At 39.0% G+C, this 27335-nt stretch overlaps 1 protein-coding gene across 2 annotated transcripts; it reads right to left on the bottom strand.

The window, feature by feature from the left end:
• Positions 1 to 1068: 1068 nt before the first annotated feature.
• gnb1b (guanine nucleotide binding protein (G protein), beta polypeptide 1b) lies at positions 1069 to 27335 on the bottom strand. Of its 2 annotated transcripts, none has more exons than XM_082136506.1 (11): positions 26983 to 27335; positions 10069 to 10176; positions 8825 to 8863; positions 8585 to 8691; positions 8061 to 8124; positions 6003 to 6165; positions 5505 to 5571; positions 4703 to 4904; positions 4395 to 4611; positions 3878 to 4020; positions 1069 to 3392 (listed from the first exon to the last, which is right to left on the bottom strand). In XM_082136506.1, exons 2-10 carry the CDS (start codon positions 10123 to 10125, stop codon positions 3914 to 3916), a joined length of 1023 nt encoding a protein of 340 aa, XP_081992632.1. In that variant the 5' UTR covers positions 10126 to 10176; positions 26983 to 27335; the 3' UTR covers positions 1069 to 3392; positions 3878 to 3913. The 2 variants fall into 2 exon arrangements, with proteins under 2 accessions (XP_081992632.1, XP_081992633.1); XM_082136507.1 differs by having other exon boundaries at positions 3906 to 4020.

Here is a 27335-nt window from a genome sequence, read left to right as displayed (position 1 = left end):
TATCAACATCAAGACTCGATTACAAGGGTTTATAATAGTGCAGTATTTAAGACAATCCATAAATCCATCTCCATCTCTCCTGCGGAGATGATCAGCCTCCACAACAGCTGTTTTATTCAGAAACGTTATTCCTAAGAACTCTAATGGCCACTTGCAGAGTTATTGGACATCGTGAAGACTTCTGGGTTAAGTATAGGCTACCAAAAAAGGAGACTCAAAGCATTTCAAATAAATATAAAAAGATCCTCTGGTCGGACACAACACTGATGTTTACATTGGAACAACTTTTGTTTATACAGCCATAGCAATGGTTTATGTTCACTTAATAATTCTTTCTTTTTTGGCTAAATAGTACACACTTTCTTGGCTGTTCTTGACCAAAAGCCAAACAAATTTATTGTTTGACCAATAAATGTTCAAGGATAAAGATAAAAAAAAAAAAAATGGATACAAGTAATTTTATAGAAATTGCACTGAATAAAATTAACTTATTTAAAGGAATACTCCACTTTAAAATGAAAATTCTGTCATCATATACTCACCCTCATGTTGTTTCAAACCTGTATGAATTTCTTTCTTCTGCTGAACAGAAAGGAAGATATTTAGAAGAATGTCAGTAACCAGGCAGTTTCTGGTACCATTGACTTCCATAGTAGGAAAAAATATATACTATGGAAGTCAATGGTACCAGAAACTGTCTGGTTACTGACATTCTTCTAAATATCTTCCTTTCTGTTCAGCAGAAGAAAGAAATTCATACAGGTTTGAAACAACATGAGGGTGAGTATATGATGACAGAATTGTCATTTTAAAGTGGGGGTATCCCTTTAAGAACAACTACACCATTTCAGAACTTTTAAGATGATAGGATTTCCAGTGAGAAAACAAAACACACTGATAAAAAGTTGTTCAAACATGTACCTAAACTAATTTCTAGTCCATCCGGAAACGTATATCAGATGACGAATGGTGTCGTTCACACCAGGACGTCTGAAGAACGAGGAACTGCTGACCCAGTCGAGAAGCTCTTGAGTTACGGTTACTCTAGCAAAACATCAGCACATCAGAGACATCTCAAACTTGTTTTATTACATCTTAAATAACAGTACATTTTAATATAGTATCTATGTTGCATCCAGCTTTCTGTGGTACACCGACAGACTGAAATTAAATACAAAAGGTGAGATAGGGAGTGCTGAGATCTACAGTTATTAATGAAGAGAGAAAATAAGGGGAATCCATTTTAATTGAACTGCAATTAATCTTTACTGGTGGCAGCACACACAAATACATCACAATTATTGTACATTATCGCAGAGAAAAAAAAAAAAAAGAAAAAAAAAACTTTTAAAAAAAAGTCACAACTATTAAAAGAAAGTGCATCTGTTTACAGTGGAAAAAGAACAGAAGACTCTGCCATGTTTAAGATGCCATTTCAAAACGTTTAAAGAAAAGCCAAAAAAGAGTTTCTATCGAACGTTTCGATTTCGAAATATCTGAAAAAACTCACTGAAGGTTTTGAGCGTCTCAAACGGGACATTTCGTGACTGTCGTTTAATTTTGGGATAAAACTTCAGGAAGCATGGCCATGATTTACAGGTCGTCTGCAGGAAATACACGTCGTCGTTTCTCACATCAGGTGCATAGCTTCGCCAGTGAAAGTAAAGGATGTATGCACAGCATGTCTAAAACATTTGGAATCAACGTTTCAATGGTCAAAATTTCTGCTTCGTATCGGTTTCGCCGTCCCAGTTGGAGGCATGTGGGCCTAAAGACGTCAGGGCGCCCGTTTAAGCAAATTCTACAGCATGCGACTACGTTAATTCATGGCAGATGAAATAAAACGCTTAACTTAAAAATTTCAGAATTATCATTATTTTCAGACATTGATTTGTACAACATTTCATTCACATAGTAGTAACTGTATTTCCAAGCACAGACAGGGCTATCTGTTATCTCTCTCTCTGGAACTGGGCTAAAAGAAAAAGAAAAAGGTTTAGTTTTTCCGAACACTGATCCCGACACCACTGAAAATATTAAAACGTTCCCCGCCCCAACCTCCCACCGACGAAAACAATCCCAAAAAAATCGGAATTAAAGCCAAAAGCTCAAAGTAACCGAGGGGAGAAAAAAAAAAAAGGTATAAACGTAAGACCATAGATAAGCTAAGGGGTTAGTTTGAACGGTTTTTAATCCAATGAAAGAGAGGATTGTATTTTTGTGGGGTTTTTTCAGTTTTTTTTTACTTTTTTTGTGCATTTTCTACATTAAAATTAGCATTCAATGTGATTAACGGCATGTGCTTGGTTAGTTAACGCTTAAAACGTTAGTCAAGTTTCTTATTGTGCAAACAAAGCTGTGACGAGACTGGAAAGAAACATTAGCTAAGATATAATGCTGCATTCGCGTGCAAGTCGGATACCCATATTTACAACGGCCATTCGTAGATAAATGAAGCGAGTACCTCGGACTCTCAGAAATGGCAAAAGTATTTAAAAAGAGATATGGCATTTTTATGGCGTTTTCTTTTTTTCTTTAATGACAAAGGACCAGGATTCACACTGAAAGATAACTAATGCACAGATCATGATTACAGTTTTTTGGAAAGCTAGGGCTGCTCTTATTCGCCACAGCGACCGCTAACAATCGGAACAGATTAGAGGAGAACGCTGTCTGTGGGGGCCGCCCAAGAATATGATTATTAAGCTTTCCTCTCGCTCGAGTCACGTTCATGAAAACTACATAACCTCTAGAGCAACCTAGTGCACATGAAAATAACAAAACACATGATTGGCATCTTCAAAAAAAAAAAAAAAAAAGCTGCTCTTCCATCCTGGTCTAGTTTCAGCATTTTACATGACTTTCATGTCGTTTTCACATGGTTTTATAATAACAGGATTAAAAGATTTTACTAATCAGAAACATATCTAAACAAGAAAAAACAGGCAGGAAAAAGATCTAGAAGATGAACTATCAGATAAAAGGAACCAAAAAAAAGAGGAAAAAAAATAAGAGTTAAATAATTTGTACAATTACACTCCAACATTTGCTTTCTAGACACATGATACATAAGCGTGGGATGATAGTGTTTTGTGTTTTTCTCTTACAGGGTGACACAGAATGGTCCGAGAGGGAATGCAAGTTATTCATTTGATACCACAGGAAATCTTCTTCATTTTTTTTTTTCTTTTTTTTCTTTTTTTAAGCTGGGTGATAAAACAAATTGTGCTCTTCTTGGTGTAGGAAAGGCATTGTTTTCCCTTAGAAGTTTTATTTCTTTTCATGGTGGTGTCAGTCAGTTTTATAAGGTGTTTTGTTGTTGACGATGCTGTGAAATTTAACATTCTAAAGTTGGAATGGTCTTCCAGTCAACTTTGGAGTTCAAATGATATCTGCGGAAAGAAGAGAGAGAGAGACAACGATGAAGCAGATATTCATATCATGACAACCTCATATAATCTTACAATATAAATATGCAAATTTAACAGTTTCAATTATATAACAAGAAAATTCAACTGAGAATCTAAACTAATTTATTTAGAAAGAAATCTCCAGATAACTAAAGTTTTTAGATTTATATAATCTTGCATTACAGATGTACAATTTAACTAAGAAATGAAATGGAGAAACTAAACTCATTCATATAGAATTAACAGAACCTTGTATTTGTCTAGAGCAACTGTACATGGCACCAAATTGGTTTAAAATAGCAAAAAAAAATTAAAAATGTGGGTGTATTACATATCACTCCTCTGATCTTCACTAACATGTTGCCAAAAATGGCAGGAGGTGGAACGAGGATACATTTACATGACGTGTAAAACACAAAGTATCTCTTGTTTGTTGTTAGGTTGTGCTGGAAGAGGTGGGTTCTTACTGTATTGGACATGTTGTATTGAAAGCACCTTCACGTTCAGTTCCAGATCTTGAGGAAGCTGTCCCAGGACCCTGTAGCCACTGCCATACCGTCATCGGTTACACCCAGACAGCTTACTCGGTTGTCGTGGCCGGCCAGCACACCTGAAAAAGTCCAAACGTCAGTAAACCATAATGGAGGGAGGGTGCCAGACGACAGCATTTTCACGTCAAGTCTCGCTTGTATGCATTCGTTAAAATACCCGAGTACGTTTCAACTCATTTGATGATGTTACATATGAACATTATAAAGGCTTTAAAACGTGGGCCGTTTATCAACAGACCGCTTGTGCCGTGCATGTTGGCGTATGCAAAAGAGACAAACCAATGTGGCGTGTAAACAAGCAAGCACTGTATCATATGTAAAACAACACCATTGTGTGAGTGAACGGTGGTTTGTTTGCTTTCAGGGCAGTCACTAGACCACATGCCACTGATAGTAACTCTTACTAGCATACGTTTGTGTGCGCAAATCTCACCAGCGCGGTCGGCCTTGAGGGTGTCCCACACGTTGCAGTTGAAGTCGTCGTAGCCGGCGAGCAACAGGCGGCCGCTCTTTGAGAAGGCCACGGAGGTTATGCCACAGATGATGTTGTCGTGAGAGTAGACCATGAGCTCCTGGTCGGCGCGCAGGTCAAACAGGCGGCAGGTGGCGTCGTCAGAACCGGTGGCAAATGCGTTGCCATTGGGGAAGAACTGCAGGGGCAATGTGAGCTCACATCAGTATAAAATCACATGCACTACATCACCAATTCCTAAGAGTACATCTATTGCTGGGAGCACTCACACAGATGGCGTTGATGTCCGACTCGTGGCCAGTGAAGGTCTGTCTGCACATGCCCTCACGGACGTCCCAGAGTTTAGCAGAGGCATCGCAAGCCCCTGACACGAACAGCCTGGTGTCTGGAGCCAGAGACAGGCTCATCACGTCACCGGTGTGACCCGCGAACGTGGTCGTCTGCTGACCGGTCTCGATGTCCCAGAGAGCACTGCAGGACAGAACACAACATTCCCTTTCAGACGCTTCAAAATCAAGATTCGTACTAATTGAGAAATCAAAACACGGGTAGAAACTGACTGCTAAATTGTTCAGAGTTGAAACGCCTGATAAAAATAAATAATATATATATTAAATAAGATAGACAAAAATAGACAGACTTAACCTATAACCTAAATGGGCCCAAATGTTAGTTTTATTTCACTAATATATATGCCATAAATAAATAAATAAATTCTTCTTGAGCAGAATAAAATGAGCTCAATGAATGCAGCTAACACTATAACTTGGGTTAAAAATAAAAAGTATTTGTTTACTTGTCTCCCCATTATGTTGTTATTTCCTACTTCCTGATGATTTTAAAGAAAGGGCTTTTTTTTTTATGGAAAGAAAAATCATGCAGTAAAAGAACATGCACATTATGATAAATACAAAGCGTAGGTAATGTAAATAAATAATTTCAAATATTTTGATTAAAATGTATAGTAATCTGACTCCTGACTTAATCGTTTAAAAAAGTAAAAATATCCCTGTTAAACTTAATAGCGAAATTCCCAATATGGGCTGCTGGGACACAGTTCCTCACACTCACCAGGTGGTGTCGCCAGAACTTGTAACAATCTGGTTGTCATCAAGGAAGCGGCAGCAAGAGAGGTATCCTGTAGATAGGAGGAAGTTTAATGCACATCTCTAACAAACAATGACAAACAAATATTTCTCCCCAAAACTTTGAGAAAGAAATAATATTTCACTTAAAAACCAAAGAATATCTGTGAATGAACAATGTCATTGTCTGGAGGATCATTTACATTGCTTTATTACACTGAGAATATGAATAAAATATATTTTTTCTATTTTTCTTTTGATTTAGAGGTGAAATATGACCTGGACAGAACCGAATATGAGTGCATTATGTAATATCTGATGCTCTTATATTAAGGTTGATCAGATGAGATCTATTTGAAAGGGTGCAAAAAACACCGATGCAGATTCACTACATAATTACAGCTTTGCCAAACATCAAACCTTGTGTACGTTCACAAGAGCCAAGAATGGAGTGTGTGAAGTGTTTCGGGAGGACGTCCTCTACCTGTGTGTCCGGCCAGCTCGCGGCTCACGCGCACGTTCCCCTCGCGAGTCTTGAGGCTGTAGATGGAGCAGATGTTGTCTAAGCCTCCACAAGCAACGTAATTCCCTGAAGGAGCGTAGGCACAGGTCATCACCCAGGAGGAGCGCAGAGGAATGGCGTGGACCTGAAAAACAACACATGAATGCTCAGGAAGTGACATATGAAAGAGGACAGGAAGTAGTAAACATCTGAAGCATAAACCATTTCAACTAGCTGATCATCAGTGTCTAGATTAGTTCCTGTTAGAGCGAGATGTGCACCATTTACAAGGACTAGATTTTTACAAAACTAAAATGCTTGACTGTGTGAAAGCTGTGAAACTCATTTGCTAATGTGTTTGAGCATCTTAGGCTTCCATCCTGTAACATCTGCACAACAAGGCACAAAGTTAAAGGGATGGTTCTGAGTAGAATCAACCTAGGGTCCTTTGCACCATGACCTCGAGCCAAACACCCTCCCAGAAGCCTTTTTTCCCTTGGTCGACCATTATTAAAGTTAGAGCTTATATAGAGATATCAGCCGGATGGCTTAGTGCAGGCGCTAATGGATCCAAGGTTGTATCTCGTAAATTACTCCACTAATAATGCCCAGAATGGTACCAAACTTCTACATTAGTACAAATAGGTTCTGTACTCATAAAACGAGGCATTGTAAAGTTTGTAAGTAGATCAGGAGTTTATTTAAATAACACTTGCCTGATGGCTAATGCTATCGCTAACCCGGTCGTCGACGTCACTTCAGTGATGTGGGGGAAAAAAGCACGAAAAAGTCCTGGCAGAAAGCCAGTATATCCAAATTTTTTTTATTTTTTTTTTCTGAAGTGTTGACAACTTAGTGTGAAGTGAACTAATAATTGTTGCAAACTGGTACTACCAACAAAATATTAGTGCATTCCTGGAACTGGGCGTTGTTACACTACATCCTTATGCATCGCTTTCTGCCAGGACTTTTACGTGCTTTTCCCAAATCACGGAAGTGACGTCGACGTGCGGGTGAGCGGTAGCATTAGCCATCAGGCAAGTGTTATTTAAATAAACTCCTGATGTACTTACAAACTTTCCAATGCCTTGTGTTATGAGTACAGAACCTATGTGTACTACTGTAGAAGTTTGGTAACATTCTGGGCATTATTAGTGGGGTAATTTACGAGATACATCCTTGGATCCATTAGCGCCTGCACTAAACCATCCGGCTGGCTCGAGGTCATGGTGCAAAGGCAACCTAGGTTGATTTTACTCCGAACCATCCCTATAGCTCACCCAAAAATGAAAATTGTATCAATTTACACACGAATGAAGATATTTTTAATGAAATCTGAGAAGGTCAACCATACTTGCTAGATGCGCGAGAACAAACCTCATTGGTTCTTGCTGAAGCTCAAACGTGATGCGTAACGATGCATTCGCACATCAAGCGAACATGCTTGAGCTTCTGTTTATCTCAACTGATGTGTGAGTTGATCAATGTTTATATGTGAATAAAAACCTAAATTAAATCTGTTCATCATATAAAGCGATTGAGTCTCTTCAGAAAATTTTGACTAAACCGCTCAATTCATATGGATTAGTTTTATGATCCCTTCATGAATTTTTTGGAAGTGTCAAAGTGGTAGTTGCGTAACGGTCAACGGAGGGACAGAAATCTCTTATAGGAAAAGTTTTGAAGATGAGAGAAAGTCTTACGAGTTTAGAACAACATAAGGGTGAGTAAATTATGACAATATACATTTTTGGGTGAACTATCCTTTAAATAATTTTAGTAATAGTGATGCTTAGTTTGTGGTAATTAATAAGGGAACATCAATGGGAATGCACTGATATAAAGTCAATAATCAATTATTTGAGTTTTCTGTGTGTGTGTGTGTGTGTGTGTGTGTGTGTGTGTGTGTGTGTGTGTGTGTGTGTGTATTATGAGCTACAGGCAAAACAAGTGAAAAATTTTGGTTGAATATGACATTTTCACAAAAATGAGACTTCATTAAGCCCTCGTCTAGGGATCCCAATGTTCTAAATAGCATACCTTATTTGTAGTATAACTGTCCCAAATAATGAGCTTTCCATCCTGGGAGGCACTGACAAGCAGCCTGCACAGAAAACACAAGATGGCGGTGAGTGGGGTTTACATCCTGAGAACTTTAAACCCTATAGAGAACGTGCATGTAAAAATCACAGCTTGCACAACTACAATCTGGAGAATTGTCTCCCAGAACAATCTCAAACTATTCCCAGCACAAAAATTGTGCCATTATGGATTTTTCTTGGCTGTAGCTATAATAGTAACAACATGCTTAGTCATAACACCTACTAACAACCATCAGTCACCACCTACACAAACACAATAAAAGAACATGATTCAATGCAGTGGGGATAGCATGCAGTGGCCACCACACGAGCCGTGAACCCATCCACCACCCTCACTGCGAAAGGGAAACCCCTCTGTGTATCTCACTCTGATGTATAAGGATGTTTTCAAATAGCTTGTGAAAAAGGTCAGGCTGTCATCATGCAAATAACGTGACGTAGTTGTTCTGAAATATGCCGTACCTGGAATCGGTGCCCCAGTGCATGGCATAGATTTTAGCCAAATGCCCCCGCAGTGTTCTTCTTGTGCGCATCTGGATTCGGCCAACAGGGTCGATGTTGGCTGTGATCTGAAAATATATGTGCACTTTAAAAAAAATATCCATGTACAAATGGGGATTAATCCATTTATTTAAATGAGAATAAATCCATTTATTCACTTAATTAGAATAAAACGGTTTCTTTACATGTGGAAGCTCTTACCTGTGATAGTGTGGCATCTGCACAAGCTTTCCTTGCATCCTAAAAAAAAAAGAAAATAAGAAAACCAGTTTAGACGCTGCGGAATGAGGCATTATTTCATGCAGGGTTCCCACACCTTGGTTAACTTCAAATTCAAGGACTTTCCAGGTCCAATACCCTCAAATTCAAGGACTTAAAGTGGGGACAGACTTCAAGTGACAGCAAGGTTACATCATGTTACCTTGTAAGATACATTGTTACAGTTTTTATGTGTCAAACACAACTATGCAAAAAAAACTATGCTTTTTTTTCCGTTTGTCATGGCAACGTATAAATGCGCGTAACTAGCGTAAATCAAGCAAGCTAGTATACACAAGCCACGAAGTGTTGGCGAAATAACACCTTAGTGGACGCCTTGGGATGAGAACAGGCTGAAATAACATAAGCTTTGTTCATATAATCCACCCATTGAACAAACTGAGTATCCTAATTGTTTGCATTATTGACCCGTTAAGGTTTATTTAATCATTGATTTATGGATTACGGCTAAAAGGTTATAGACATTTGAGAGACCCGTTTGTCAATTTCAGTCTAAAACCGAAGAGCACAATAGCTGAGGTTCAGTAAACATCTCTGGCTTAGATAATATGTAAAGCGCCTTGATGGAGGAAGTATCGGGTATAAATTCTTTCTGGAAGGCTGAGAGGAATGAGAACAGTACAGTTACAGTAAATGCTCTTCCTGCATTGTGTAAACTATGTAAACAACCACCATCTGTATTTAAATGTCTTTTGGTTATGCAAATTTTACTGCGTAACAAGAGACTACCAGGTAATCTGGTGGGAAAAAAACACCAGATTAAATTATTAGAATTTAAATATGTCTAGTTTTAATATAGAATGATATTTTAAGTGCGATCAATGTGTCAAATTCTCTGATTATGAATGTGCATTACTTTTCTTTAGTGTCTCGGTGGTCCAAAATTACTGACCCCTTTCAACATGCATTCTAGTCGATGCTCAATTTAAATAAATAAAAATGTTCTGTTAAAATCATTCAGGCAAAATAATCAGCAGATATCAGTAAGAAGACTGATATTGACCGGACCAATCTATTAGTAGATATTTGACCGTTTCAAGATGATTGAACATTTAGATTACATCATGTTTAATAACCATTCATTTAACTTTACATTATACTGCATTATATAGGTATGGTTTAGGTATTAATGAACACATTTATACACAAGAGAGAAAGGTTCTCACTCTAATCTGGTTCTTCAGCTGCTCAGCCTCCTGGCGTAACTGGTCCAGTTCACTCATTTTCCTCTTCTAAAGCTCTGCCTCACTCCTACTGCCGGGACACGTTCTGATCTGCAGCAGACAAAAAAGAAGAAAAGAAAAACATTTAGGCTATGTTATCCCTTCAATGGACATTTTGAGACGATCAATTAACAAAAGTCTGAACTTAATTATGCACATTTCTGGTTTTCAAACATGTTGCTTCCCACTATGTAACCGTCTCTGGGCATTAGCATGCGATCTTGAAACACCCATATCATTCGACTGAAATCACATGCTAGCTTCATCTATAAGGAGGAATAATCACTGCATTTACCATGTCATGTAACATTGGTTAATGGATTGGCTAGAAGATTGTTTATCAATACACAAGGGTAAATCGAGACTCCATCCCACCACATTAGCTACTGAAAGCACCCAAAGAACCATTTCCTCTTGTGGTGAAATGAGTTGTTGCTCCTTAATGAAAAATGCAGAAGTACAAAGAGAACAACGGAAAGAAATGAGCTGTGATTCTGTTCTTTTATTATGCCCATAAACAGAAAGGAAAAAAAATTACCTTTTCCTAAACTCTAGCATGAAAAAAATAACATGAAACCGCATTTTACATCAATAATGTGACAAATTATGAGTAAAACAGGATATTCAATGAGAATGTAGGACAGGATTTTATCCATTGGGAATTGATTGGATGATGAAAACTGGGTGCTACATCCAAGAATGGGGTCATGTGGTTGAAGGGAGGGCTGAAAAAAAAACGAGGGCTTGATGACAACAGCTGAAAAGGAAAGTCGTTTCAAAGGCGGAGCAATTTATAACATCTAAATGTATGATTATGGAGAATAAACATTATGGACACCAGGGAAAGTAAATAGGGTCATTTTAATTTCATCCGATAGACTAATAGCAATTAACTATAACAGCTAGCATTAAAGGTAAATATGCTGCAATGTCCTCACTGAACAATAAAGCCAGCAACTATTGTTTGTCTATACAAGCTGAAACGCTGATTCCATTCCTTAATAATAATAATAATAATAATAATAATGATAATAATAATAATCCGACGCACTCCGAAACCCTTATAGCCCGCCCGTTTGATTTAGAGTAAACGCACTCATGGACAACAGCGAGTCCTTCTAGGCCAGCTCTCATCCTATTAGCGTTCCCAGCCCACAGCCGTGTTTTCACACCTCTCTCTCCACAGTGTCATTGACATAATCCTGGGACACGCTTGATTCAGCTCCTTCAGGCAAATCCAGTTAAGACACACCGGGGACACTGATCGGAAGAGCAGCATCTATCCTGCTGACCCAAATCCTTCATGCGCTCAGACGAACGGCTGATGAAGGCAGCTGTTTTAATGGGCCATTGGAGTGTACGCATCTAACGGAAGGAGAAATGCAGCTAATGATGGGATTAATTTTAGAGGTATGTGAAGAGCATGGAAAGGATCCGCTCGCTGCAAGAGATGCGATGACGGACAACAAACGCTTCAAGTTAATGCAAGTATAAGTGTGGCACGTTCACCTTCACGCACACTGCAATCTACCGTTACTCCTCAAATATATTGAGGAATATTTGGATGAGCAACCAAGGCCAAGTTGGGTATATGGTCTATTCATGGTGCATACAAAATTGACAGGATTCTTGTTTTGGCCATCAAGCACTACAACAATTTCACTTTTTAAATGCATTGACTTTCAAGTCTTTAGCAGACACATGAACAACTCAGTCCATTGTTCAGCCAATTTAAAAGATTAGCTGTTTTGCACATCCCAGTAATGTTTCCATGTTCTACAAAATGTTAAATTGACTATTCTAGGCCAACATTATATGACCTACTTGAAAAATGACTTCAAATATAGAACAATTTGCAGCTGCACAATATCTTGATTGTTAAGAAGCTGTCATCTTTCCCATTAGCCTGGTCTTAGTTGTCCTGATTGAGCAAGATGAATGCAGGTTCAAGCTTGAGTATAGACAGTCCAGATGAACATCAAGACCAAGGAAGGGCTAAGAGGAGAAATAATGACAAAGACCCGCTATTCAAGCTGAATTGGTCAGCTGAGTACCATCAAGCAATGATAAATACGTTTGAGTGACATTAGCACTACATAACAGAGAAGCCACGCATATGCTTGTTACTCCCAGATGTCTGTGGTCAGGCAATCTAGCACTATAAATTTGGTTGGATCCATTTCCTGTAATTGCCATTGCCCTCTGGTGCATTATGCCAGGTCCTAATTGTGAAATCAATGGTTCCATGTTTGAAATGTGAGAGTTAGCTGTGTGAACGAACAAGGCGGATATGTCATTGGAAGATAACATTTCTTGAGTTTGTCACCAAACGAAAGAACTAAGCACCTCATGTAGGCGTTTACCTGGGTGAACAAATTATAATAATAAAAAAAAAGGGTTTAGAAAGTTACATGCATAGCAAACATAGCTTAAAAAGAAAACAGACAAGGAAACAAAGAAATTCAACAAGTCTAAGGATACAGTCCAAGCTTAAAGAATCAAAATATTGAAGTATGTTGAAGACAACAAGCAATTTTACTTCCTGCTATGTGCTGAGAAATTCCTTACCCTACCAGTGTGGTAGAGACCTTTAAGTTTCAGGTGATACTCTGAATTTCTTACCTTATGTGGCTAGCACAAGGCTCCTTGTGTTTGACAGCCAGAAAATGTTTCTCTTGGTTAACGTCTTATCCTTTCCTATACACTTGCTTCCTCCTGATTGGCTGACCTCTTAAATGGGCCTGCATCAAGACAATTCGCCTAAGTCCTCTAATCTTGCTGATCAAAATGACATGGTTACAAAAGGTAAGTCCCTCACCTCACCTTCAGTTCTCTTCTAACAGCACAACCCAACATGGATACTACCAGCAGAGAAGCGCCAATATGCATAGTTTGATGGATATAGACAGTGATTTTTATTTCTATATTACAGTCGACAATCTGTAATATAGAAATGTAAAATTTAGACAAATGTATAATTTATTATATATATATATATATATATATATATATATATATATATATATAAATAAATAAATAAATAAAGCAGTATATAAAGTTTCTACTGCTCGAATTGTGTGTGTGTGGGAGGGGGGGGACACTATTATCGGCTTCCCAATATCAACATAATCAGGCTAATGCCAACAACCCAACAAAGTAGGGCTGCACGATATTGGAAAAAACTGACATTTACGATATTTTGTGTTTCTGCAATAAATATTGCGCTATGAAAACAATTACACCAGTTTCCTTTATTAATTCTATTTGGAAAGTATTAATCATTCTAGAATGAATGGTATGATCTTGTAGGGGAGTGCATTTGCATAGAAAATAAAATTGTAAGCATAGAAAAATACAACAGAACAAAGATACAAATGAAATAAACAGTGCTTTATGTTTTCGCGTGAAGTCTAACAGCATTAAGGTAGAGATACTGAATTAACAGTGCTCCGATTGATCGGGCGTCGAACGTTATTGGCCAATAAATGCATTAAATAGTTTGATCGGTGGTCTTAATAAAGGCCAAGAAGAGCTATGCAGCTAAAATTGCTTCACTAACCGGTCTGGCAGTTCTACTAGGTGTCTGAAAGGACAATAAATCTGCAACGTCTTTGCGGAGAGCGGAGACATTGTAACAACAGCAACCCTACGGCTGTGCGATTTTAGTCCGCTTTTACTTCCCTAAAAGCCCAAATTTAATGTCCAAATCAGCTGGATCAGTGATTGTCGTAAAATGCAGTCTACTGTTGCTAAACTGCAGGACGTGCTCTATAATAAAAAGATTATTAAACCTGCACTAAGCCGCGAAAGAGATACTGTTCCCCAAGCAGCTTTCTGTGCACACGCTCCAAGACACAAACGAGCAAAGTGAACATTGAGCTCCGGGTTCACGTCTAAACTGTTAAAAACACCAAAATGCCCGGCTTGTTAAGTATTCTCTTACAGGGTTAGTTCACCCCAAAATGAAAATTACCCCATAATTTGCTCACCCTCAAGCCATCCTAGATTATATATGACTTCCTTCTTCTAGCCAAACACAATCAGAGTGATATTAAAAAATATCCTTGCTCTTCCAAGCTTTATAATGGGAGCGAGTAGCGCCTGAGATTTTGATTTTGTTAATAAAGGGCTTTTGAAGCAAAGCGACCTTTTTTTTGTAAGAAAATATCCATATTTATAACTTTATAGACTATAATCACTGGCTTCCGGTAACAGTCGTAGGCAAGTCTAGTTCCGGCGGAAGAGTAACCTCTGACCCGACGCATAAGGTAAATTATGGCATAATTTTTATTTTTGGGTGAACTAACCTTTTAAACGCCATCGGTTATGTCTTATGTGAACAAACAGTTGGGGTAAAAAGTTGCATGTGTAACAGTATATTGGATCTGTGCAATCGGTCTTAAAGTAAAAGCAACTTAAAGGGATATTTCACCGCTGGGAAGATGAATGTGTATTTAAATTGGGTCATTTATAGTGGTGCAAAGGATCATCATTGATCCGTGATCCGTTCGGATCAATATCTTCGGTTCGGCACTCACGTGATCCGCGGATTGATTTATGAAAAAAAAGTTGTGCGCATGTTCAGTCCACACACAGCGTGGTCATGGCGAGCGTTATGAACCGCAGAGAGCGTGACGCCTCATTCGCGCCGCAAAACCTCCAGACGTGCGTAAACGCGTCTTTACATTGACTTCACATTGAAATCACTCGCGCCAGACGCTCTATTCGCGTTTGGTGTGAACGCAGCATGGGTGACGGCGAGAGAGAGAGAGAAAGAGTGCCTGCGAGTGCGAGCGAGCAAGGTAATACGTTGTCAAATATGTTTAAACTTAAATGAACTACATATACAAGTAGTTATGTCTCTTTGTATTAATTTGTCCTGTTATTGACATAGGCCTAATGCACGTCATTGACAAAATGCGCAACCAGATGTTCGAATAATTCGAATATGTGTTTTTTAGAGGGAATATTCGAACATCATTTTTGAGCAATTTTGACAGCCCTATATGACAGTGGAAACACATAAAGCATTGGTCCATGTTTAAAGGAAGGAGATGCCGTTTTATGTTGCACTTTAAGTTGTTTTTCATTAATTATGTTAAAAAGAAGATATTATGCCTTGTGCACTTTAAGTTGATTTTATATATTTTAATTTAATAATTTAAAAGTGTTAATAAAATTTTTTTTTTTTTTTTTGCTGATCCGAAAAATGATCCGATCCGTGACTCTGATCCGAGAAACGATCCGAACCGTGAGTTTTTTGATCCGTTGCACCCCTATCATTTATGTAGTAGAAATGCGAAATTTTAGAAGTTGGTGCCTTCTAGACTGAGAAAAGCCAGAAAATGTACTTTTGGCTCATGAAGATGTAAGACAACAACTCCCAGAATGCACTTGCTTCACTGCCCTACGAGGCCAAGCCACGCCTACCGGATACAGAGGGCAGTATCGGAAGAAATTATACAACTAGGCTACTAGTGACTCGAAACTGAAAAGATGCCGTTTTAACGTGAGATCGCACCCCCTATGGGCGGGTTGAACACATGCGGAACGAGCTCCTCCTACTGGCTGTAGTCTCTCGTCTCCGGCCAAAGAAGCCTCCGATGACGCTAAATGATGATTTTTGCATTATCTTAGGTTTTTTTTCAGACACACAATACAGAAATCTCTCATCTCAGGGGGACATGAGGGAGGGAAGCACGATCATTCGAAAATACTACCGGTTTTCTAGTGATACAAAGCTTAATGCTAATCGGTGAAGTATTCCTTTAATATTCCTGCTGGCATCTGTGTCATTAATGTTAATCAAACAAGAAAAGACAGAAAAATCACTCACTGACCTTTAGTAGATTTAGTAGGATAAATCTATATTTATTTATACAGTGAAGACTATGCAGAGCTGTTCTACATTTGATTACTTTGAAAGACTTTTATGTTTATTTTCATAATTTCAGAGGAATGTTAAGCTCTAAGCTGTTCCTAATCACCTCTGAGAGGGAACGGAATATGTTGCACATGTTGCTTGCCAATAAATAAAGAGTTGTCAATTCATAATGCTTTCTCATCTGATTTTATTTATACTTAAAATACATTGTTGTATGGACGACGCCCCTTCGCTCTCTTCCATTGATGAGAACTGAAGCCGCCAGTGTGCCGATATGGCGCTGACATATTGGAACTTGAGTCTGCGCAGTAGCGATTTCGGGACCAGACCTGCGCAGTAGTGAGCAGGTAGCCTGGTTAAAACCAGACCCTTCTCAGTTGAAACAGACCCTTCTCAGTTGAAACTGAGTATAGGGTCTGGGGAAGCTATGTAGACAAATCATTTCCAAAGGGGCGTCACCAACCGACGTAGCTCAAATTCCTCTGGGCGCAATTGGATAGTCATAAAACCAATCAGATCGATGAAGGAGATGACGTATGCTTCGAGTGTTGTTCTTTGCTCCGGTTTTAAAGGGATAGTTCACTTTGAAATAAAATTTTTGTATGTTTTAGCTTACCTCAAGGGCATCCAAGATGTGGTTTTTTTCCGCAGTAGTTTCAATTTTGATATTTTTAGGTCAAACCGTTTTTGTCTGTCAGTCATATAATGCAGGTCTATGGTCACGGTCTCAAAGAGCATGCACAGAGTCCAAATTAAAACAATTCCCCATCGTCCAAATTAAACAATTCCCCATCGTAAGTACACATTGATGGCCTAAGACACGAAACGAGCGGTTTGTGTGAGAAAACGAACAGTATTTATATCGTTTTTAGCTCTTATACACAGCCATGTCCAAGTGATCTGAGGGCGCGCGCAGTCTGCGTACACGTCACACAGCAGGATGCGCGCGCGCCCTCTATCCCTTTAACGAAAACGGTAAGTTTAAATCGCTCAAAACAGACGCGATAACTGATTCGTTTATATACTGTCTATGATTCGAACGAGTGATGTTCCACGGCGGCATCCATCTTTGTAATGAAATCTCCTTTAGCGTCGCTGCGCTGTCGTCATCATGTAAATCCCTCCCCAAACGTTTCTGATTGGTGCTGCGATTTCGCAGAAATGAGTTTGAATGGGCTCTTCTCCAGACTATCCTGGAGAGAGAATTAAAATTCGCCGGAAGTAGTCTGGGTTTTCCCAGGCTAGTGAGCAGGAAGTAAAGCCGCGAAATCAACGCTCCGCCCTGACTCTCGCAGAATGCACTCAGGGAGAGTGGATTCTGCACACTTTTTTAAAAATTGATTGCAGTACGACAAGAGGCTTGTTAAAATAAAGTAAACAATCTCCTCAGTCCTCCGAAGATCCCGAAAAAATTTCCGTTTGTGCTTCAGTGACTACTTCACTCAGAGAACCTGTCAATCACAGCTGTCAATCATGACGTTACACCACCGCATCACGTAACTAACTAAAAATCAACTTATTTTTGAAACAGACACTTGAACTTACATCAGCGTGATAAAAACGACAGCAAATGAAAGAAACCACCTATGGAAAAAAGATATTTGAAGTGTAATTTAATTGTTTAGTTGGTCTCATGTCCCGTTGAATAACACGGGGAGGCGGGGCTTATGACCTATACTAGGACCAGTCACTGGGGGGCGATCGAGACGTTTTGGCTTCACTTTTCAGGGCTTGGCACGCTTGGGGAAACTTAAGAGCTTCGCTAGCGGGCTACTTAAAGTGCCATGAACCCTCCTCCTAATAATATTTTCATTACATTTACACTACAGTCTCTAAACAAATGACACTATATTGACAATATTGTAGAACTGCGCTACTGACAAGCCAACCGCGGAGGAATGAAAGTAACCGCAGCAACCACAATATTCACACGTTTTGTTTTTTCATAAGGCTATAGCCTACCCTTCTTGTTTTGAACTTCGTGCATTAGGGGTGTCAAAATTAATCGTTTCTACGGTGCATCGCGATGCAGACGAGGACAATTCGGTTTCGGTTCAGTAATAGCCCATAACCGGTTATAATGTACTGACGCATTTCTGACGTCAGCACTCAGCACCGCGTGCCGTGCTTAGTCGCGGCATACAATGGCAGAGGGAGGCGAAACGCCAGAGCGTGCAATAAAAAATGCTCCAACCACTTTAAAAGCCGACATTTGGGCACATTTCGGCTTTTATCAACAACACGGTAAGCCCGACCTTGACAAGACACACGCTGTGTGCATATCATGTCACGCAAAAATAAAATATGCAGGAGGTAATACCACCAACATGAGAAACCACGTCAGTCGTTTTCACCCCGAGCTGCAAATTCCTACATGCTGAGCAGTTTGTGATGTTTCAGGAAGTTCCAGTGCTGTTATTTTGTTTTCTTTTATTTTGTGTATTAAAAAACACTGCTGAAGTGCAGATTTAGTTTTTTGTATATTGATTATATTCAAGTAGGTTTGGCCTCTTGTTTATTTTGGTTTGTAATTTAATTTCATGTATACATTTGTCAATATTTAAATGTTTTACAAGAAAGTACACTATATAGCACTATATAAGTATTTAAGTACACTCCCTGCATTATGCACTTTTAGTACTTACATTTGTGTGTTCTAATCTAATGCTGCTGTTGTCTTCTGTGCCCAGACTTGAGTTTTATTTGATGTTTGATACATTCAAGAAGCGTGTTTCAGGTAAAATTAAAGGTTCAGTTCATAGGCTATATCTGACTGCTTGTATTTATTGACAAAATTGTACATGTGAAGCAAAATTGAAAAATAAGGATGCAGTGCATCATCAATGCATCGTGATGCATCGAGATAATCGAATCGAACTGAATCGATGACTTGATAATCGTAATCGAACCGTGAGACCAGTGTAGGTTCACACCTCTATCGTGCATGTGTATTGAATGTTAAATAAGTTAATAATGATAAGGCTGTGTTTACCATGGTGATTTGTACTGAGGCTTTGTGGATTTGCACTTAACAAGCCTAAACAGACAGTAAAATGAGAGAGATGGACTGAGCGCGTGCGATTACCTGCGTCTGTCTTTGAGGTCAAGTCATATATATTCGTGAAAAGGTTGCAAAATAATTGTCGTATCATCCTTTTACCGTTTAAAGGGATATTTCACCGCTGGAAAGATGAATGTGTATTTAAATTGGGTCATTTATGTAGTAGAAATGTGAAATTATTTTAAAGTTGGTGCCTTCTAGACTGAGAAAAGCCAGAAAATTGATTTTTGGCTCATGTGGATGAAAGACAACAACTCCCAGAATGCACTTGCTTCTAGGGCTGGACCCGAATATTCGAATATTCATTCGGTGGGTTGGTATTCGATTTGAAAATTTGACATTCGAATATTCGTTTTTTTTTTTTGGGGCACACCTGGGATCCCCCGCGAAACGGTTCTCATTCGCGCTTGAATAAGGCCGGCGACACACTGGCTGCGTGGCGTGTCCGTTTTTATTTTGGCTCCCATGTTAACAGGTTGGAGTTTGCACACTGCCTGCGTGAGCCACGCGGAAAACGCGTGCATGCTAGAAATAGAACCGACCCCAGTGTTCCAGCAACAGGAGTGTTCTCTCGATAGAGCGCAGAACAGTGGAGTTTGTATGGACCAAAGTGCATGCCTGAGCTTGTGTTTTGAGTTAAGCTGCGTTGCTTTGACATTGTGGAAAATAGAATAATAGAAACAAAATGTATTAGCCTTTTTACCCGTTATTATCAATCTAAATGAATCTCGTTTTTAATTTAAATTAATTTCGTTTTTTCTTTATTTAAATTTCGTTTTTCTTTATTTAAATTTCGTTTTTCTTTATTTAAATCTACTGTGTCAGTAATTTGTTAGTCAGAAAAATATTAGACTACCTTAAAAGTATTGCTTAATTTAACAGACCTGTGTGCGTGCGTTTTATATCACTAGTGCAGTGTCCGTTATCGGAGCGTGAGGCGCGCCGCTTCCCGCTCGCGCTGTTCTGTAGTTTATTAAAAGTTTATTAATTCTGAATGTGTCGCGTCTCGCATGTCCATCTATATTGCACCAAATGCGACACTGCACTCCCAGTGAAGTCGATTGGATAAACGGTTCTCGAAATAATCAAAATGCAAACGGACATACCGACACATAGAGAATACTGCCTTTATTAGAGAGAAGAATATGTTCAGCACCCTCTCTCCGAAGCTTCGAATATTCAATGTTCATTACTACCGAAGCTTCGAAGCTCAAAAAATGGTATTCGGACCAGCCCTACTTCGCTGCCCTACGCGGCCACTCCCAAGCCACGCCTACCGGTTACAGAGGGCAGTATCGGAAGAAATGATACAACTAGGCTACAAGTTGACTCGAAACTGTAAAGACGCCGTTTTATCATAAGATCGCAACCCCTATGGGCGGGTTGAAGACATGCGGAACGAGATCCTCCTACTGGCTGTAGTCTCTCGCCTCTGGACAAAAAAAGCCTCCGATGACGCAAAAATTACGACACACAATACGGAAATCTCTCATCTCAGGGGGACATGAGGAAAACTCATGCATGGTCATTCGAAAATACTACCGGGTTTCTACTGATACAAAGCTTAATGCTAATTAGTAAAGTATCCATTTAAGGGGCCGTTCACATATCGGGTCTTTTGCGCGTTCAAGTTCGTTATTTCAAATGGCAAGCGCGCTCATAATGGAAGCAACACGTAGCAGAGCTACAGAACACATTTTTCGGTGGTGGAAATCCATTACTGAAACTTCCTCGTCGTGTGGAGAGCGCAGTTCATGGTTGCATAGCAACGACAGACGCCACGGGAGCGCAAGCGCTTTGGAAAGGAGGAGACAGTGGCGCAGCCGCACCTTCCACACGGTGAATTGCGTCAGCGCTAGTGAATGCCTTGAATAAATGCCATTGGTCTCTATTAAGTGTAGCTTCAGCGTTACCCATGCGACGCATTGCTGGTCAGCTGAGCCTTAAAAAGTGGAGGTAAATAATTAACACCTTGTTTCATTACATCTATATTTTAATGAATCAGTGTTTTTGAACATGTTCGTTGAATGAACGGTTTAATGACGCACTCAAAGACAGTCCCTGACCACCGTAACAATGTAACTGCACGCTGAGTGACAGCCTGTCTATGCGCAGCGACGAAGATGATACTGGTGAAATATCAGCAGAAAGCCTCTGGTCCAGTCAGATTCGAGGATCGGATCTAACTGTTATACATATAAAAATAGCCTAACGAGCTTATTGTCAGGATTATGTTCTCTAATGTGGATCCTTATTGTGACATTCTCTTCTGTTTACTTCACTTCCTGTTTCAACGCCGTTTAGTTTCGGTTACATTGGTTACTGAATATGTCCTTGTTTTTGTGCCTGCTGACCACACCGTAACACTCGTTTATATATAAATTAACTAAATGGCGATAATATCGCATATCGCGCTATTGAGCCACTCAAAATTACAGCAAGGGAAATTCCTTCACCGCGACAGCACTAATTGCTCTTTAAATCATTGCCTTCTGTGTATCAGAATAATTCATCATGTCATCGCGTTCATGATCAGATGTGCGGCTGTATCAGTGTCCTTATTTGCACATACATTTCAATTGAAGACGTAATTAAATATGTGCGCGCAAACAGTGCTGGTTAATGTTCAGCATTCTGTACATGATAGTCTGTGTATGATCTATGATCTGCATTGCGAGCGTTTTTAAACTCATCTTGGCGTTCCCCGCAGAAACCGCTCTCATTCGCGCTACAGCTCTTGACATTTCGGGAAAATGAAACAACACTGTGCTACTGTGCTGAGGAGACGTACACTTACGACACGTGTCCGATCGCAACACTGAACAGAGGTGAACAAACAGCACTGAAATTGTCTTTTGATCTCTTGCGTAATACAGCGCAGTGATTGGGTTAAAAGAGTTCATTCTCATGAACGCTCAGAACCAGATGACGTACAACCGGCAGCCAATCACACACTCCGAATCAACGCTTCTACCTCAGATTCCACGATGTTGCTTTGACTTTGCTTTTCAACCCGGAAAAATGCAAAAATAACCAATTTCCACTAACTGATGTGTACTTTTAGTGTTTTCTGTGACGTGCAGCTTGTACATATCTGTTCACATCTCAAATAATGTGTTAAGGGGTTTCATGACCCTTTAACTCAAAATGCATTGCATCCTATATGAGAATCAGATATTTATACAAAACAAACAATTACAACTTACATCTGGCACAAATGCACAAGTGAACTTAGTCATGAATGTTGTGGATGCACTTATCCTTATCCACAGCAACTAAAGCCAAATAATTCAACATTTTATTACAATAGTGTTCTAATTATAATGTTATGTAATGTAATATGACAGTCCCAGTCATTGTTATAAATGTCGTGCATTGCTGTTCGAGCTGCATGCGATGAAGCTGAAGATGATCACTGGTGCGTTTTATAAACGCATCCTATGAGATAAATCAGATATATGTACACAAATTTAAACATAACTTACAACTACACAAAATAAAAGGCTAGAAAATGCACAAGCGAACTTATAAGCATGAATTATGGTGTGGATGCGCTTATCCGTAACAACACGCTAAAACACGGGCGTACAAAGAATTCACAACATTCCTTTACAATAGTGTTACAAGGCTTGAAATTGCGACCATTTCGGTCACATATGCTCCTGAAATTAAAAAATGATTTGGGAGCATTTGTGCGAGTGCAAATAATTGTTTTGGCGTGACCTTTTTTCTAGAAATGCACCAGTCGACTGTGCAGGTCCGGAGTAGAGATCAGCCAAAATAAAATTAAAAACCCGAATGCATCTTTATTTGCTCTAAGTCTTGAAATTATGCATTTTAAATCAAAAACAACTGCTCATGCTATTTGTGTGTAGCATCTTTCTTTGGATCGTGATTAAAATGCTTGATTCTAATTTCAAATGGCTACGTTTTTGTTTTTTGGGCCAACAAAGAAATTTGCTTAAAAGAAAGAAAGAAATATTTGCCAATTTGCTTGTAAAAAATCTGAATTGTGATCGGTGCATCACTTAGCCTACGTTTTCATTTCTCTACAAAGCGTGGTGTTTTTAAATAAAATAAATCTTTTAATATATATATATATATAAATTGTAGTTGTGGTGCTCCTTAATTTTCAGTGGGTGCTCCTAAACATTTGGGAGTAGGGAGCACCAGTGCTACCAAGTAATTCAAGCCCTGTGATTTCATTATAAATTCATGTAGCCTATATGACAGACTTGCACTTAGCTACATTTTCCTTTTCAAAGTGATTCCAATCATATTTCACGCAATTCAAACCCATCATAGCAAACCGTGCGCAACTGAAGTGTCTCAGCTTAAGAAAATAATCCATTATTTATTGAAAAAAATTCTTATTGGGCCGATAATGATAACATTAAAAGTGAACATAATATATCGGAGAATACCGATATGGTGGCAGAAATTTCATGCATCCCTATATCAGACCAATGCAAATATTTAAAAAAAGAAAGAAAAGATTGATAATTGTTCATTTACAACAACAACAAAAAAATATATATAAACAAATAACTACTTTAACTGCAAAAAATAAACTCAGATATTAACAGCTGCCCTTATCAGAGTAATGCTGATCATTCTTAAAGAGTAAAACAAAATGAACAGTTTATGACAATTAATAACTGTTATTTTCATTGAAAACAAGATATGGCAAAAATAAGCCCAGATATTACAGGCTTACAGTATCAGCTTAAATCATGCGTGATCATTTAAAAAATAAAAGAAGATTTAACATTAATATCATTTAAAAATGTTATGGTCATCAATACATTCAAACATATAACACCGAACTACACCATGAGCAGGGTTCAAACTTTTCCTTTTACTGTCTGCTAAAATGAAACATTCATAATTACTCAATATTCTGTGCCAAAGGCTAAAGTATAAGATAGCACAAAGCAAAGTCAAATGGTTAAATGCAGCATGGCATCAACATATGTGCTAGAAGAGCTCAATCTCACCCTCTCAACAAACACTTGATCAGAGTCAGCAGACTGCAGGACAAAAAGAGAGCTGTAAGAAATGGCCTAAAGGTGCCACAGACTACGTATTCTCAGGTCACTTTAGGGCAACTCTTTCTTAGATCCTTTCAGAAAACATTTATTTGACCAAATCCTTGTAAATGATCTGAACAACACACTAAAAGTGTTTTACTTGATAACACACACAACGCCCCGATCTTTATTCGATTTTTATAAGAACTTTATTCCGTCAACATAAATTACTCCAAATGTTGAGGATGATGCAGTTTATTAGGCATTAACAGAAGAAAAATAAAATGCATATCGCTAAAGCTGGATCATAGAAAAGACAGTAACCAGCACTATCACTATCCAAGCCTGTAATCCTAAAAGCTAAAATCCACCTACAGTAAATCTGTAATCCCTCTCAGCATCACTCATGGAAAAAACAGCTGTCCAGAGCTGGGATTGAAGTCTAAGAATTTGTGTTACTGTTTCAGAAGAGCTTGCATTCTGAATTCAACAATTTACACCACTTTTATTACTTATCTTAATGACTTCTACAGATTGAAAATGAAGGGGGGACAACAAGGTGCTTCAGCTTTTTGGAAAACTTCACTGCTTCAAACCATGAATTAGCCTAGGAGATAGAAATACAGTAATTGTATATGACCAATCTCAACACGATATCACCTGAATAACCTGAACAAATGGGTGTCAACATGAAAAAAAGATATTCAGAAACTCCATTATCTGAACATAAATCAATTTTGCCATCACACCCATCCATTTATCAGCTTCTAAGGCATCCAATGGGAATCAAACTGATGCTCTTAGTTACCCACAAATGCAAAAATAAATCAATGTTAGTATGTATTCAATGCAAAATGGTCAAGCAAACAATGCAGATTAATACACAAGACATTCCCAACATGCAAATGCATGTGGATTACAAACAATGCGTCAGTAAATACAACGTTAATATAACAATTATGAAACATTCAATGAATATCAACTTCAATGAACCAACATGAACCAACATGAAAGTACAAAATGCCTGGCTTTAACGTTTATAAAAATCAATACTTGCAGTGCAGCACCTTTTTGCTTTCGTTTTAAATGTATAAACCATTTAAAAATAGCATTACCTAAACTCAACATGCTATTGTGAGCAAGAGAATACAGAAACCTCTAACAAAATACCAACAGAAGTGCAGAGCATTTGAAATCAAAAATGCATTTAATGTGTCAACGATTACGTCACAGGGTACTCGAAATACTATTCGATATGCGATTATTTCACAATTCATTTAGTGTAAAATGACGGATATGGAGCTTCAGTGCACTGGGCGCATAAAGAGATATTAATTACAAAATTGAGCAACTTTGCTTGTAAATATTTTCCAGGGCTCGTTTAGAAAACAAATAGCTGTGTTTATAGCGGAACGTTGCATTTCCTCGACGTTTGAGCGGGTTAAATCACCGGCATGCTGATATGAGTGCGGAGAGGAAAGCCGGAGAGAGAGAGAGAGAGAGGCGCTACGGACGCCATCTTGTTCTTTGGGCCCCACATTGAAGAATTCATTGATTCCATTTATTTATTCATGAACGGCGTTCCTTTATCTAAATGCCAGCCGAAGAGAAAGGCAAACTCGATCGGTAGGGGGAAAAGGAGGGGGGCGAAACATATTTATCCCATAGCCTATATTTCCCCGACCAATCCCTTAATAGTGACCTCAATACTGAGCTGCTCGCCCGTTCTTAAAATATTCCAGCAGCGATAATAAAGGCCATCAAGCTCCATTCATTCCGCGTATCTGAAGAGCTGCAGTGCTTTTTGCTGCATTACTGTGATAAATGTTGGCCGGATCGCGGGAGAAAACACATTAAACATGCCTTTATCATCAGCAAAAGCAGTTTAGGGAGGATTGTAGTGGAGCATCACTGAGACGTCGGGAAAGGGAGTCAGTGCACCTATGTAAGGTTACCTGAACAGCAAAGGCCCTTTAAAGAGAGACTTGGAGATAGTTAATGGAATCCAATTAGGTTGTTTTTAAAGAGTAGTTAAAACACTTAACTTAATGCAATAAAGACTAACACTTTCACGCCAAGTCGATTAAATGCACACTGGATTTCAGGTTAAGCCATTTGGACACATTCATAAATCCCTTGGCACGTAAATACATATAGAAAAACCGCACAGTAGAATAGCTTGTAATATTTAGCCAGCTGGTGCAGATACTACTACATAATCGGGTGAACAAATAAATGACTAATCCTTATTTACCGACTGCAATTCGATCAATATTCACATTCAGTACACGGCAATGTGTTAACCAGCATTTGGTGAACAAAAAAACCCCTCGATTCTGTAACATAGAGGAAGGCCTAGCTGGGTTGAAAAGCAGAATATTTTGCCAGCAGAAGCTCCAGTAATTAGCCAGTTAGCCTATAGACCAGCCTCTCAACCAAAACCCTAAACACTCTATATCAAAACCAACTTTTATTCCCGTTAAAACATCCCTGGTCACCACACGACAGAATTCCCGCAATCCTCGATCGGTTTAATTTCTGAGGTAACGCCGTTTTTAAGTGCTAGCAAGCTGACTCGCGCAAAACGGCCTCAAGTGAAGTCACCCGACTTCATTCACACTACAACGAAGGAACGAGCGATTAAACACTCTAAAAAGTCTAAATACTGAAATATAAGCGCACATAACCGATTAAAATGACTGTTTTTGCCCATTTGCCTAGCATTGTTGTGTATGTAAATCGGTCGGCTAGCCGCTACCTGCGCCTCACCCCACCCCCCCCTTCATTCTCTATGGTGACCAGCATTTTATCCAACAAATTCATCCGTTTTAAACCAAACAACCTGTTCCACACACTTAAAATAAGCATATAGTGTTCCGTACCTGTTCTCAGTCGTAAATGGCCTTTGTTTATATGGCATTGACCGAAATAAACGATGGTGTGGCTGTCAAATCCACGCATCAACGAACAAGACGAGCTAGCTCGCTAACTAGCAGTGGGAGAAGTACCGAATCCACTTCCACAGCGACAAAACTCGCTCCAGCGGGCGGGAAATGAGCCTGTTTGAGGGGGATCTCAACTGCGATGAAAAAATGCAGTCATAAATGTCCAATTAGAGACTTTTGTCAAAGAATAAGTCCGTCGGTGGCCACTTCCCGTTGCCTTCCTTGAAGGAGCACTTCTCTCCAGTTGAGTTCACCTCTCATCCGGCCATCAGACGGAGATGGGCGCGGTA

This window comes from Leuciscus leuciscus (genome assembly GCF_965113295.1).
Source record: "Leuciscus leuciscus genome assembly, chromosome: 14".
NCBI lineage: Eukaryota > Metazoa > Chordata > Actinopteri > Cypriniformes > Leuciscidae > Leuciscus > Leuciscus leuciscus.
Note: the sequence above shows the minus strand (reverse complement) of the source record. Positions and strands in the feature narration are given on the sequence as shown.